Source organism: Sus scrofa, chromosome 15 (assembly GCF_000003025.6).
Source record: "Sus scrofa isolate TJ Tabasco breed Duroc chromosome 15, Sscrofa11.1, whole genome shotgun sequence".
Lineage (NCBI taxonomy): Eukaryota > Metazoa > Chordata > Mammalia > Artiodactyla > Suidae > Sus > Sus scrofa.
In genome coordinates, this window is record NC_010457.5 from 31,966,743 (window position 1) to 31,980,910 (window position 14,168).

The following is a 14,168-nucleotide window of genomic DNA, read 5'->3' on the forward strand; positions in this document are numbered from 1 at the left end:
GAGGCTGGAGAGGGCAGAGAGGAGCCTGCCCCCTTCCCAAGGACCCGCCAGTGTAGATGGGCTCATCCACCCCTCACCTCAAGGGTAAGGGGTGTGGATAAAGTTCATTAGCGTGCTGTTTAAGTCAGGGACAGGCAAACTGTTTCTTAAAGGGCTTGGGTTCTTTAAGAAACCTTGTCCTTGTCCCAGCTACTCAACTCTGCCATGCCTTGTGAAATATGTAAAGGCATATGTAAAGGAATGAGTGTGATTGTATTGCAAACTTCGTGGGCACTGAAATTTTGTCACAAAAGTTTTGGTGGTCTGCAGGCTGTGGTTTTCTGATCCCAGTTTAAGTGACTGAGGTGAAAGCAGGTCAGTGTTTCTCTCATTGAGCGATTAGTAGAAATCACTGTTGACTGTTTATCACCATCACCTGTGAGAGTTCAAAGGGGGTCAGTAGTGATCACCAAGGATGGACATTGATAGTGAACTCATTGAAGGTATTCACACAGACTATCCATAGATGTCAGCAGCGGTCACTGGGAGGTCAGAGTCTGAAAGTAACCACTGGGACTTGGAATGTTAAAGTAATTGAGGTGTCAAAAGAGTCAGGGAAGGTCATCGAGGACTCCTATTCAGGGCTGATAGTGAATGTCAGTGGGATCAGAGATTTCTTGGATGGCTGCTGGAGACACAGGGTTGCAAGACATGGAAATACCAGCAGACTTTGAGGCTCACTGGAGAAGCCAGAGACCCAAATCTTTGAGTCCTCATGGACACTAATGGCAGTCACTTGGGGGTAGTGGATACCAGAGTAAAGGGGTGGGGGAGAGCCACCGTGGGAGCACAAAAGGCCTTTATGGACCCTGCTCATGGTGGATGTCATTGGATGGCAATGGTCACTGGAAACCGGTGATATCTGGGGATCAGAGGCAACACTGAGTCAGTGAGCCACCATATCATCTATGGTGGTGACAGGGAGGCAGGGTGGTTGACCCAGCAAAAGGGTTCTGGCCAGCTGGGTATCTTGTGTTCCACTTCCAGCTAAGGGTCTGCCCAACAGGATGGGATATATTATGACTACTCTCTCCCTGGCTTGGGGGGGCATCTGTCTGTCCAGAGGGCTTGACTTTCTTGTAGGCTGGGTCTGTCTTCCTGGCAGAGCTTAAGTCTGTCAAGCTGAAGGTCTGGCTAGCTAGTTGACTGCATAGTGGGGTGTCTCTCCACTGAGTAACATCTTTGTCCAGTGGCAGGGCCCTCTGTTTGTTCTTGAGTGATTGTCTGTTGGCTGGCTGGAAGTGGGGTGGGAGGGACACAGGTCTTTCTGGATGCCTGTCCAAGAATCTGCCTGGCTGTCCTGCTGTGGTCTGTTTGTCTCGCCCTAGGACTCTACCTGGAAATCTGTCTTACCAGGTGGCTATGTGTCTGTCTGCAAGCCTTTTGGGGGATCCTTCTGCCTAAGTGGCCTGTGAATAGAAGTGGCTAAGACTTTCAATCCACCTGCTGTGCTTCCAGCATTGGGTATCTATCTTTCTGGCTGCATGTCTACCTCTCCATTCTATACCCTCCTGTTCAACCAGCCTGCCTTTTTTTTTTTTTTTTGATGATTTTTAATTTTTACATTATAGCTGGTTTAGCGTTCTGTCAATTCCAGACTGCCCTTCTGACACTGGCCCTCCCATGTCTCTCCAACATCCAAACTCTCCTGACTTGCCCTCTGATCAGCGCAGCTGGATATGGGGGATGGGAAGACTCCCCAAGACCTCCTCCAGTAGCCCTGGCTGCCCCTTTCTGTTCCCCCACAGAACTGCAAGCTGCCTTTTTACAATGGGACTGACTGCTCCTTCTGTGTACCCTACTGGCAGCAGTCCTGAGTTGCAAGACCAGCTGGCACTGCCCTACAGGACCTGAGCACTCCAGAGGCCACATGCCATCTGCCAGTTTGCCACCTGCTTGCCAGCTCAGAGTGCTAGATGAACTGGCCACCCAATACAGCCAAATGGATGGGGTGCTGGAAGGTGCTCAGGGGAGATTTCACAGTGCTGTGAAGAACCCAGCCTGCACCAATGCCACAAAGGGGAAATTGTAACTAACAGTGGAGAAACTTGGCAGACACCACCTTCACCTAGAAAGTTTGTGACATCCCTATTGAACAGTTCTTCTCTGGCTTCCCTTTTTGCTAGGCCACAAAAGAAAAGGAGAAATTTGAAAAAATTCTCTCATTGCTCCACTCTGTTAAGAACCTTTGGGTTGGGTGGGCTGACCTGTTGGTCCATCCACAAATCTGGCATTTGGCAAACAGGAAAATGCCACTAGATATCTGAAATAATATATTTGGAATATATAACATGAAATACACAGAATTTGGGAGTTCTTGTTGTGGCTCAGTGGAAACATATCCAACTAGTATCTATGAGAATGTGGGTTCAATCCCTGGCCCTGCTCAGTGGGTTAAGGATCAAGTGTTGCTCTGAGCTGTGGTGTATATCACAGATGTGGCTTGGATCCCAAGGGGCTGTGGCTGTGGTGTAGGCCGGCAGCTGCAGCTCATTTGACCCCTAGTCTGGTACTTCATGTGCCACGGGTGTGGCCCTAAAAACCAAAAAAAAAAAAAAAAAAAGGAAAGGAAAGAAAGAATTTGGAATAACTGTTCATTTCTTCAATGTGACAGGTGTTTTTGTTATTCTTGTTGAATATTATCTTTTAGAGATATATGAAAATGTTATGAAATGATACAGTGTCCGGAATTTGCTTCACAATAAAGTGGAGGAGATAAAGGGAGTGGGTAAGGCTACAAAGGAAACCAGATTGGTCAACCTTAAGACAGTCTCCTGGACTCACTGAGCAGTCCCCTCTGCTCTTATGTTTGGAATTCTCCACAATTAAAAGATTTAAAACAATTGATCCATGAGGTAAATAGTTTTTTCTATAAAGATCAACAGGTCACAAAGAACACACATAGACAATAGCCAATGAATATCTGAAGATGAACAACCTCGTCATAACCACAGAAATGCAAATTCAATTGGGGAACCATTCTGCAGCAGGAGCTTGGCCAAGATGATAAGTCTGACAGTGCCTGGTGTAGACAAGGACATAAGGAAACACGCACTCTGATCTACTAACTGTGGCTGGGAGAGATCCTCTTGGAAAACAATTCAACAGCATCTATAATCATTTTAAAGACACGATTCTGGAGTTCCTGTTGTGGTGCAGCAGAAACGAATCTGACTAGTATCCACAAGGATACAGGTTCGATCTCCGGCCTCGCTCAGTGGGTTAAGGATCCGGCATTGCCGTGAGCTGTGGTGTAGGTTGCAGATGCGGCTCAGATCTGGCATTGCTGTGGCTGTGGTGTAGGCCTGCAGCTCTGATTTGACTCCTAGCCTGGGAACTTCCATATGCTGTGGGTACAGCCATAAAAAAGTCCCCCCCCCCAAAAAAAAGGACACACTTCCATCCGCAGGAGTTTACTCATCAGATACAGTTGCATCAGTATGCACAGAGATTTTTCAATGTTCTTGAAGCAATGTTTGTGGTACTTAAAAACAGGAAACGACTTGAATGTACAGCCATTAAAGCGTGGTGAATCCACAGATACCACAACCTAGACATGTCCTTGGTAACCCAAGAAGACCCTAAAGAGATCATTAAATGGAAAGATGGCCATGATGAAGCTCTCCACTGTCTGTGAACCCGAGTGCACTGGGTTCTCTGAGGAACTTGAATTACACTCAAAGCCACAATGAAGTCTGCATCTTATTTTCTGTCTGTCCCACTCTCAGTGAGACTTCTGCACTCACATTATTATTCCCACTCCCGGAAGATGAACTCACAGGCCCCCTGACTCCTAAGTGACAGCAACACCAAATCCCTCGGGTACTACCAAACCCTCCCTATGGTCAAGGGGCAAGCCAGCACCTTGAGCCTGCCTTGTCCTAGACATGCTGTCACCACCAGCCCTGAGAATGTCCCAGAGTTGTCAGGTCCCCACCTGAGGAGACCGCACTTCCTTCATGCTCAGCCTAACAGACCTGTTCCTGATCACTCAGAGACAAACAGGGTGCTCTGACATTCAGGTTTTATTCTCACTCCTCCCCAGCTCCCAGGTCGGCGATCAGGTCCATGTTCTGACCGGTGAGGAGGCTCACTCAGCGCTTAGGAAGACCCTCTTGTGTGCAGTGTTGGTGTAGGGGTGCCAGCGCCACTCCACGTCTGCTGTGGCCTCCTGTTCCAGCGTGCCCAAGCGGATCATGTACACTGGGGGAGGGAATGTGGTCACCAACACAAGCAGCAACCCCCACCACCACCAGGTGTGGGATAAAGCCCAAAACTCACACTTCATCTCAAAGCGAGGCCCGACCTCAGTCAGCTCCACGTTGCGGTGGTCAGTCTTCTTATACACATGGTGCCTGGGGTAATGGGGCCAAGGCGGGGGTGAGGGAGGTAAGGAGCAGCTGTGGGGTCAACAACAAACAGTACAGGGACACACAGGTCAGGACAACATTCAGGCCCAGCCCAGGGACCCACCGGAAGGAGATGTAGTCATCCTGGTTGGCGAAGGTGATGACCCGGCGGCTGTCATCTTTGGGCACAGGGAATAGGTAGCGGAGGATGTCAGAGACCTGGAGCAGAAAAGAGGAAGAGCAGCAAATGCCTGGCCTGGAACCCCAGGCCCCCGGCCCTCACCCCAAGCCCTCAGACTCACCCGCTTACCCAGGCGGGAGGAAAAGCCATGCATGATGAGGTGAGGCTTGGCCTCTGACGCGGTGCCCAGGTCGGGGATGTCATGCCGCATAACCACGTTGCACAGTGTGAAGTACGCAGTTGGGCCAAAGGGCAGGTGGCTGACAATGAGCCCCACTGGCAGGGCCAGGCAAGCCGTCAGAGACCCTCTGTTCTCAGCCAGCCATCCTGGCAGCACCCTGCTCCCTCCCACCAGCCTTACCAGGTGTGCCTCGATGCTCATGGACAACCAGCAGGTCAGTGACCCCATTGGCTTTGCAGGCTCGCACCAGCGCCCCGACCTCGTGCCGGCCTCGGTTCATGCGCTGGGCGCCCGGGAACACCAATTTCAGCTCCTGCATACAAACGCCCTCCGGTTAGGACTGGGGCCGCTGGGGCCTGAGTATCTCCCACTCACTCCCTGCCACTGGTACCTTTGCAAACATCTTGAGGCGGGAACTGGGATCTCGAGAGGTAGTGATCATGACTTTGGGATCCTCGACCCCTGCCCATCGATACTCATCATCCATATGGTTGGTGACACCTGTTAGGAGCATGAGGCATGAGAACATGACATTGTCTAAGGAAGGGAAGTGACAACTTGGGGTGGCCGGCTCTACCTAGAGTCTGTCTGACAATACCTTCCAGGGTAGAAACGCTCTGTACCTGCTCTGGGCAAGTGGGTAGCCCCTGGACCGCGTTGGCTACAAGCACAAGTGCAACCGAGGAAGCGAATCTTTATATTTGATCCAATTTTAGTTCATTTAAGCTGTAGTAATCACATGGAGCTCATAGCAACCAGGTTAGCTCAAGTGCAGATTCTGTTAAGGCCAAAGGTAACAGACTCCTTTCCCTCATAACAAATGTTGCTAACTTTTGTTATTCCTTTCATATTTGTTAAATAACATAATGAACGAAACATCCGTTGTGCCAGTGAGGTGCTGGTCGCTAAGGACACAGCAGTGAACAAAATGGACACTGTTCTGCCTCAGCAGAGCCCACAGTCCTAGTGAGGGGGACACAACAGACAAAAGAAAGCAAAGAGTGAGGTAACGCTGTGTCATATAAACAGAATTGGGAGCATTTAGGGAAAGATCCTCTGAGGTGTCATCTGTGCAGAGCCAGGCAGGCACCTGGGGAACCATTTCAGGAGGGGAGCTACAGAGCCTTTCTACAATGTGTCAGCAGGATGATGTGGAAGCCAGCGGGCTCCAGGGCAGGGAGAGGAGCTGGCTCACGGGGTCAGGGAAGGTCACCTTCACCACCGGCATCATCAAACTCCAGGGATCCCTGTAAGGCCAGAGCCTCTCTGCGTAACTCCGTGGGAATGAGGCGGTTCTCTGTGGGGGGAAGACAGAGGGGCTGAGTGAGACACACGCGTGGAGCCTTCTGTTTATACAACACTTGGTACAAACTTGATGGAAAAATATCCCTTTTCCCCCTTTCTGGGCAAAGAGGTGATAGGTAATCATTGAGAAAGGGGACAAAAACAATTTATTTTTGGCTACATGCCAATCTGTTAACAGTGGTTACAGGAGATTTCATTTTCCAAAGTTCCTTAGTCTCATGGCTTGAGGGCTTTCAAATATATTTAATCACAAGTACGCACCATTTCTTGAAAAAAACTAACAATTTTTTAAAGAATAAACAGAAACCTTTTTCTGCATGAAGGTGGCCAGAATCCCTGAAACTGACAATAAAATCACTAATCATGATGCTCTGGGTCAGAGATTTCCTCTGTGAACTAAAGCTGGGCTTGGCAGAGGCGCTGGGCAGTGGGCATGCCCTTGAACCCAGCACTTCTCTCTAATATGCCCTGGACAAATTTTTGCACATGGAAGAAAATATTTATAGCAGCAGAGTTGCCCTAAACTAAAAATAAGGTCATCACCACCCAAAGGGAAATGGATGAAGACCTTGTGGAATATTCACCAGAGGGAGCCTCACCTCCACTCACTGGATCTTAGAAACCTGTTGAAGGAAAACATAAAGCTGCGAAAGAATAAACACAACCTAATACTACCTTTACAACTAAAAATCAATCAGTATGATTTCAGAACAAAAACAAGCATGATATACTCAAAAGACAAGCAAGGAGATGGTTTATTTTAAAACAATATTCAATACTGATTATCTAAGTTAGAAATATTTCTGAATTTCAATATATTGATTATTTTTCATTTCTTGACGTCAGCAGATACGTCAAAGCTGTTACGCTTAACATATACATACACATACCACATATACTTTATATGTCTAAAACCTAAGAAAATCAAAGTGACACAAAGAACAAATACAGCATTTCCAATCAAGCATGTGTGACAGACTTCATTAGTACAGCAAATGAAAAGTTAAATGCCTAATTTACAACGCAAATAAACTTAAGGTTTACACGAATTAAGTTTCAAAATACAAGGGTGTCATCAACAGCACTATTCTTGTTACCTTATAGTAAGGAAGGTAGCAAAGAAGAAAAACGACGGGGCGGGGTGGGGGACCTCTACGACCACGTAAAATGCTTAAATTTGCTAAGTACTAGATATTGTAAATAAAATTAATATGTAAGCTATAAAATCTGGGTACTGCAGCATAAATGACAAGTAACTCATACCATCATGAAAAGGACAGCTGCAATTACGAAGACACAACAGGCAAGGAAAAGACGGCGTTTTTCATTGGGCCTTTTTACCGCTGGGTTTTAAAACGCAAGCCTTTTGGAGATCGGGGGGCGGGAACTGACTTACCTTCAAGCGCGCGCCGAACCTTGTCCTTCCTCTCCTGGGCGGTTCGCTGAGCCTCCTCTCGCGCCTTGCGGTACAGGTACTCCCGGCGAAGGCGGGCCTCGCGGCGCAGCTACAGAAGAGCGCGCCCGTTCAGAGCACCCTTTTTCGCCACGCAGAGCCGAACCAGGGAAACACCCGCCCGGGGCCCAGGGGCCACATTCCCAGCCTCCACATTCCCAGCCTCCACGAGCCCCCAACCTCCAAGACAGAAGCTTAAACGTCCTTACCATCCTGAGAGCGGCTTCCACGCGGGTCCAGGAGAATCCTCCGTCACCGCCCACGCAACGCAGCCCTCGCTTCCGCCCTCAACCGATAAGGTCACAAGAAGCTTCACTAGACTCCTCTGCTGTCGAGAATGCCCAAAATTAAAATGGCAAACAGTGGGTGGGAGTTGCAAGGCGATTGGCTAGTTTGGAATCACATGTTCACAGGAGCAACCAATGGGCGGGGCGGATTGTGCGAGTCAAGGTGCTGTCACGTGGCTTAGAAGAGCTGTTTGTAAGTATTAGCCCCTGGCTTCACTGCTAACAGCCGCGGCTCCGCAGTATGCCTAGTTTGAGATGACGAGCCGCTAAAATAATAGTTGTCGGGCTAAAGTAATAGTTGTCGGCTCGAAATAGTCCAGCAACTGTAAAACCAGCACAGCCATTGACTGGAAGACCGACCACCTACCGGTTCCTTCTCTCGTTATATTTAAAGCCGCTCCTCCGAGGGTTGCAGAACAGCCACGCCTCCTTCCACAGTCACTGCAACGTCCTAAGTAGCCGCTTCCAGAAGTGACTCGGAATCACCCACACCTCTCACCGACGACGTACTGGCTGGCCAGCTTCGGGTGCTCGCCTGACTAACCGTTCATCACCTACCCCTGCCGCTGCTTAGAGGACACTTGAGGAGCACCAGCTGGCAGCCACTACCCAGTGGGCGTCAGGGCCCTCTGCTGGGAACGCCCCCCTATTGGCTGTGCTGACGGCGAGGAGGGCGCTGATTGGGCGACCTGGAAGAAGCCGGCTCCCAACTGTGTGAGGAACCCATGGCGGCAGCGAACCTTCGAGCGGAGCTGGATTCGCTGCTCCTGCAGCTGCTCGGGGACCTGGAGGAACTGGAGACCAAGCGCGCGGCGCTGAACGCCCGGGTGGAAGAGGTGCGGGGCCTGGGGCGGGCGGGCGGGCAGCGGAGGTTACTGAGTTTCACTGCTCTCCTGTCTCCGCTCAGGGCTGGCTCTCGCTTTCCAAAGCTCGCTACGCTATGGGTGCCAAGTCGGTAGGGCCCTTGCAGTATGCCTCCCGCATGGAGCCGCAGGTCTGCGTCTGCACCAGGTGAGGAGCCTTGCATGCTGCAACGGGTGGGCAGGCAGGGGCCGGGCCGGGGCCGCCAAAGGTCCAGCCTCCCTTCTCGTTCTTTAGCGAGGCCCAGGATGGACTCCAGAAGTTCTGGTTGGTGAGAGCCGGCGCCAGGACTCCAGAGGAGGTGGGGCCTCGCGAGTCAGGTGAGCCTATCCTTCTTCCCCTCAGGGCCCCTTCGTTTGTCAAAGACAAAAGGCGTGGACAACTAAGGAGATGATTTTATTTAAGCTGTTGCCATAGAGACCGCGCCTCAGATCTGAAGATCAGAATATCTCAGAAAAGTGGTTTTTTGCCTTAGACTTTTATAGGGAGAAATAAGTTACAGGTGAAGTCCTCTACAAATGGGATTGTTTTGCAGAGAAAGTCTCGGCCGAACAGAAGATATTTATTGCTGTGTCTAGCTAGTTTCAGGTGGACAAAGCTCTAATCTCAGTTAATCATTTGTGAGACAAAGAACAGGGAGTTGAAGAGTCTGTTTGGCCGTTCAGCATGTTCAGGCAGAATGGCAAATATCAGTGTCTGGGTTTTTCACAGGTAAACAAGGGAGGGTCATCTGCTGGTTTTATGATGGTCAAGAGAAAAAACGGACAGACTCTCATCTGAATTACAAGGGAAAGGGTGGTTCTTTGTGGTAAGCTGTTTTCCAGAACTTCAAAAGTTTGAGAGGATTTTCCAACTGTCAGTATTTTTTGGGATCATGAGCTCAGACCAAATTCAACATTGTCACTGAGAAAACAAGGACCAAGTAATGAGACCCCCAACCTCCAGCCTTTCTTTCTCCAGCTCTGCGTAAGCGCAAGGGTCCCACCAAGACGGCAGAGCCAGAACCTTCCCCAGCTCCCCAGGACCCTCTGAACTGGTTTGGAATCCTTGTTCCTCACAGTCTGCGGCAGGCTCAAGCCAGCTTCCGGGAGGGTGAGTGGACCCTGCCAGGGACCCTCAATCTACAGGGGGCCTTTGAGCACTCATGCTTGGTCTAGGGTTAGTCTGCAAAGGGATTTGCAGGTTTTCTCCACTGCAGATTTTTGTTGCAGACCTGTTTTTTCAAAAAGCACTTACTGACTGTTGGTGGAGTTCTAGGCTCTTGAAAGTGGACAGACACCTTATGGGATGTTTATTCTATTGAGAGCAGAAAAGACAACATGCAAACAAGCCAGCAGTGAAACTTATGCAAAAAATAAGGTAGAGTATGGTAGGATGGAACGGACTGGGGGAGCTGTTTTATGAAGGGTAGCCTGGGAAGGTCTCAGAAGAGATGAAGGAGAGATCTCTGTTGGTGGTCTGGGGGAACAGTGCTCTAAATGGAGGAACAACTGAGGACAGAAGCCCTGAGGTAAGGTTGTGTCTGGAATGATGGAGAGTGGACTGGAGTGGAGGTGGTGAAGCGAGGAGCACCAGGACCCAAGGGTCAGAGGGCCAGGTGATTTGAGAGCCATGTAGGAGGACTCAGAGTGATGGGTCCCTCTGAGCAGAGGTGCAGTTGGACTCACAGGGTGAGAGAAATCTGTAGGTTCTAGGTAAAAACAGTCAAGAGCAGAGGGAGGAAGCAGGTGCCAGGGAGCAGCTGGTATGAGGTATACAGGTGGAGAACAGGTGGGAAGCTGCTTGTTTTTCTAATAGAAGCCACAGGATTTGCTGACAGATCAGTTTGGGAGTAAGGGAGAGTCGTGAAGGGTGACCCCACAGTCTCCAACTAGAATGCCTGAAAGGGTGGATGGGGTTGGAGGGCTGCAGAGCAGAAGCTGAGGCAAAGTCAGCTGTTGGTGTGTTCCTGGTGCTGTGTGATAGAGATTCTGAGCGGGTGGTTGAGCACATACATCTGGAGTTTGGGAGCAGCCTGGACTGGAGAGAGTTGGAAGCCCACTGCATAACACTGGTTTCAAGTCCCCAAGTTACTGACCCAGACACAGCATTAAAGTTGAAATGAGATTAAGATCAGCAGGAGGGTGGACAGGAAGTGAGGGGAAGGAGAAGGAAAGAAACCAGGCAAGGAGACTGAGAACCAGCCGAGAGGCAGGAGCAACACCAAGAGGGTAAGATGTGACCTGGAGGGAGGTGATCAGGTGTTTGGCCAGCTCTGCTGCCAGGCAGATAGGCTGAAGATAAGACTGGCCAGTGGACTGAGTGGTGTGGAGGGCCAGAGGACTTGACAGCAGCAAAGACATCAAGTGAAAGCAACCTAGAAGTGGATCCAGAGAGTGGACCACCCTTGGGGGCGGAGAAAACAGGTAGAAGGAGAGAGAGTGAGAGCATCGAGGGGCTGTGATAATGGAGAAAAGAAAGAAGTGAGGGCATGAGACCAGGTTATAATCTGTACATTTTTAGTTCCTGGAGGGTGATCTAAGGGGACAAGAGAGTCTTCTGAAGAGGACATTTTAACAAAGACTTGAAGGATATAAGGGTGTGAATCCTATGAGGTTCTTGAGTAGCCCATGCAAGGCTACTCCTGGAATGTTTCAGGAATAGTGGGAAGGCTGGAGAGGCCTGGGGATATCCAGAGCCTCTGAGCCAAGTGTACCACAGATATCATGGTGACAACTCTCTTCTCTTCCTCTAGGTCTGCAGCTGGCTGCAGACATGGCCAGCCTTCAGATTCGAATCGACTGGGGTCGAAACCAGCTACGGGGGCTCCAGGAGAAACTCAAGCAGCTGGAGCCTGGGGCTGCCTGACCTGCCACCACAACGGCAGGGCAGTGAGCATAGCTGTTCCTTAATGTGGCTGCCTTATCTCAGGCCTTCTTCCTTCACAGATCCCCCACCCCCACCTCCCCAGTTAGTTCCACCTCATTATTTCTCTGGTCCTCATGTTTCCAACTTTGTTAGGAGGGAAAATTTGAAGAGGCAAGCTGATTAATGTTGAAAGGCACTTCCCTGAAACTATCTTTAGACTTGTTTTCTCCTAGGTTAGTTCACATCACTCAACAACTGTAACAACATCGTGAGTAACTCAGCTGGAGTTCTTCATTATAGGATGAGATACTGCACAGCTAGTGGCAGGAAAGGACAAGAAGTTGGTGCCTCAGTTTCACTAGATCCTCAAAACCGATTTTGATTGAGGAAAAACAATTTTACACAGCTAACAGATCGGGAAGAATGATTAATAAAATAATAAAAAACACAGACACCTGAGTAGATAGATGAGTAACCCTCGTCAGAAAGTGAAACGAATCTGACCCAGATTTTCAAGGGAACTCTATCAAGAGACCTTTCAGGTTTTTAAAAACCTGCCTAAAAGTTTTCTTTTCGAGAGTGTCTTTTAATTTGTTGAAGAGCCAGGAACTCTGTGACTTGCTTCATTTCCCTGCTGGCTTGTTGGTACTTTTAGCAGTTTGTAAGAGCTAATGGTTATGTTCGGGAGTTATTTTTTCATAATATGAGATATAAATGTTTATTCCCAGTTTGTCTTTAATTTTGCTCGCAATGTTTTTAAAGAAAAAAAAACTTTTATTATAAAATAAAACACATTACATTAAACAGCACAGACCAATCGAATATCTTAATGAATAAGGTGAAAGCTACCATCCTATCACTCAGCTTTTGTTTTTTTAAGTCAGTTTTCTTTCTGGAGTTGAATTTATTGGGTTTGTAACTGATGCGACGATAAGGGAATTCACCAATGTTTTCCTCAAGAACTTTAGTGTTTGTGGTTGAGGTACGGGGTGAGTCCTACACTCAGCTTCCTTTTTTCTGCCATAGGTCTACGGTCAGCACCCCTTACTGCCGATTCGAGATTCCACCTTTTTCTTTCACTTTATACCCGTGTCATGTACCCACACCGTATTTTGGCTCTTTCATTCTGTTTCGTTGACCTTAATGTCAGTTAAGATACAGGCTCCACACTTTTAATTCTTGAGCCTTGAATATATATTTTAACCACAGTAGGGCGAATTCTTCAGTTGGATTGGAGGAAATTGTTTTTATTTTGTTTTGTTTGCTCTGTTGAGCTTGAGTTGTCTGTGGAAAGCCTAATGGAAGCTTTTCCATTAGGAAACGCTGTTACTGGAGAAAAAAGGGCATCCCTCCCCCACATACAGAAGGTGAATTTCAGACCAAAATCCTGCTGCCAACAAAGTGCCAACCTGTGAGATCTTCAGGCCAGAACGAGTGAAAAACATCTCTTTTCTCTTTTCGAGGAAGAGATTTTTCACGTGGAACGCAGTTTTGAGGGGTAGGGAGAGGGTATTTTTTTTGTTTTAGATGTCAGATGACATCGAAGGTAGAGCAATAGCTCTCCACTGCCCGCCTGAAGTTGGGTTTCGGGTGTAGCGGGGATCCCGGCGGGGTCTTGGGAGAGCGAACACTAACGAGCACCCAGCTACCCCTCCAGGCTGCAGTTCTGGAGACACTTCCGGAAGCAGAGGTTTCCACCCGCCAGGAAAGGCCCGGATGTGCCAGCTTACGCGTTGTCGGCAGGATGTGTCTTTGACCCTTGCGTTCGCGCAGCCGCAATAAAGACGGGTTTCCGCAAGGTCCGAGGCGCGCAGCTGCTGTGTGTAGGTGCTGACGACAAGCTGACGTAGGTAATATATACACCAACGAGGAAACGCACTTTCAGCAGTTCCCATATGGTCTAGCGGTTAGGATTCCTGGTTTTCACCCAGGCGGCCCGGGTTCGACTCCCGGTATGGGAACACGATTGCTTTTCTTCCGCTGCCTTCTCAGGTTGGAAATATCTGTCAGAGCGTTTCCACTTTCTGCAAATCAAATTGAGTATGTCTCACCCCATTTAAACCTTATGAGTGTTTACATACTAAATATTGACTTTAATATTTAAATATATAACCTCCGCTCTGGAGGGCGCCCTGGCCGGCCCCCTCCATGGAGAGCGATGGGAAAGGGAGAGGCGGGGCCAGGCTTTCGGGTGTCCAGAGGTTGCATGGTCCCTGAGCGGAGTTTGCAAAGGGGCGAGGAGCCAGGGGGTGGAAAGGGACGGGCGAGTTCCCTGACAATTTAACTCTCGCTAGTACTGCGGCTGCTGTGTTTGTCCTCTGGTCCCTTGATTAGAGTTACTGGTTTTTCCGGGGAGCAATCCAGGCTTTTCAGCCCCTCCCACTTCCCCATCCCCGCCTTTGTGAATATGGTTTGCAACTCCTCTACCCCAACAAGCGCACACTTTCCATCGGAAGGAGAGCCACATTCACAAACATGAGTTAGTAAGTGCCTTCCTCAATTTTCCATCCCTTTTCTCTGGTTTTATCAATTAGTCCAGGGAGATTATATGCAGGCCTGGGGTCCTGTCTCCAGGAGAACACTACCATATTTTGGGGCGGGGGGAATTATCTCTATAATCACACTCATTTTAAATGTACAAGTTAAAATATTGTTGACTGAAAAC

At 49.0% G+C, this 14,168-nt stretch overlaps 2 protein-coding genes and 1 non-coding gene across 5 annotated transcripts; 2 read left to right on the forward strand and 1 right to left on the reverse strand.

Moving 5' to 3' along the window:
* On the reverse strand, nucleotides 3,437–8,416 carry IMP4 (IMP4 homolog, U3 small nucleolar ribonucleoprotein). 3 transcript variants are annotated; one of them, XM_021074945.1, is made up of 11 exons: nucleotides 8,163–8,298; nucleotides 7,718–7,833; nucleotides 7,452–7,560; nucleotides 6,655–6,678; nucleotides 5,964–6,047; nucleotides 5,142–5,251; nucleotides 4,931–5,063; nucleotides 4,691–4,845; nucleotides 4,513–4,607; nucleotides 4,321–4,394; nucleotides 3,437–4,242 (listed from the first exon to the last, which is right to left on the reverse strand). In XM_021074945.1, the coding sequence occupies exons 6-11, from the start codon at nucleotides 5,235–5,237 to the stop codon at nucleotides 4,130–4,132; spliced, it is 666 nt and encodes a 221-aa protein (XP_020930604.1). In that variant the 5' UTR covers nucleotides 5,238–5,251; nucleotides 5,964–6,047; nucleotides 6,655–6,678; nucleotides 7,452–7,560; nucleotides 7,718–7,833; nucleotides 8,163–8,298; the 3' UTR covers nucleotides 3,437–4,129. The 3 variants fall into 3 exon arrangements, with proteins under 3 accessions (XP_020930604.1, XP_020930602.1, XP_020930603.1); XM_021074943.1 differs by lacking the exon at nucleotides 6,655–6,678 and having other exon boundaries at nucleotides 8,163–8,416; XM_021074944.1 differs by lacking the exon at nucleotides 6,655–6,678 and having other exon boundaries at nucleotides 7,718–7,836; nucleotides 8,163–8,304.
* Nucleotides 7,973–12,320, forward strand: CCDC115 (coiled-coil domain containing 115). Its single transcript, XM_003483603.3, has 5 exons — nucleotides 7,973–8,631; nucleotides 8,703–8,806; nucleotides 8,894–8,976; nucleotides 9,617–9,748; nucleotides 11,391–12,320. Exons 1-5 carry the CDS (start codon nucleotides 8,521–8,523, stop codon nucleotides 11,501–11,503), a joined length of 543 nt encoding a protein of 180 aa, XP_003483651.1. The 5' UTR covers nucleotides 7,973–8,520; the 3' UTR covers nucleotides 11,504–12,320.
* Nucleotides 13,393–13,464, forward strand: TRNAE-UUC. Its single transcript has one exon. It is a non-coding gene; the product is annotated as a tRNA-Glu (tRNA).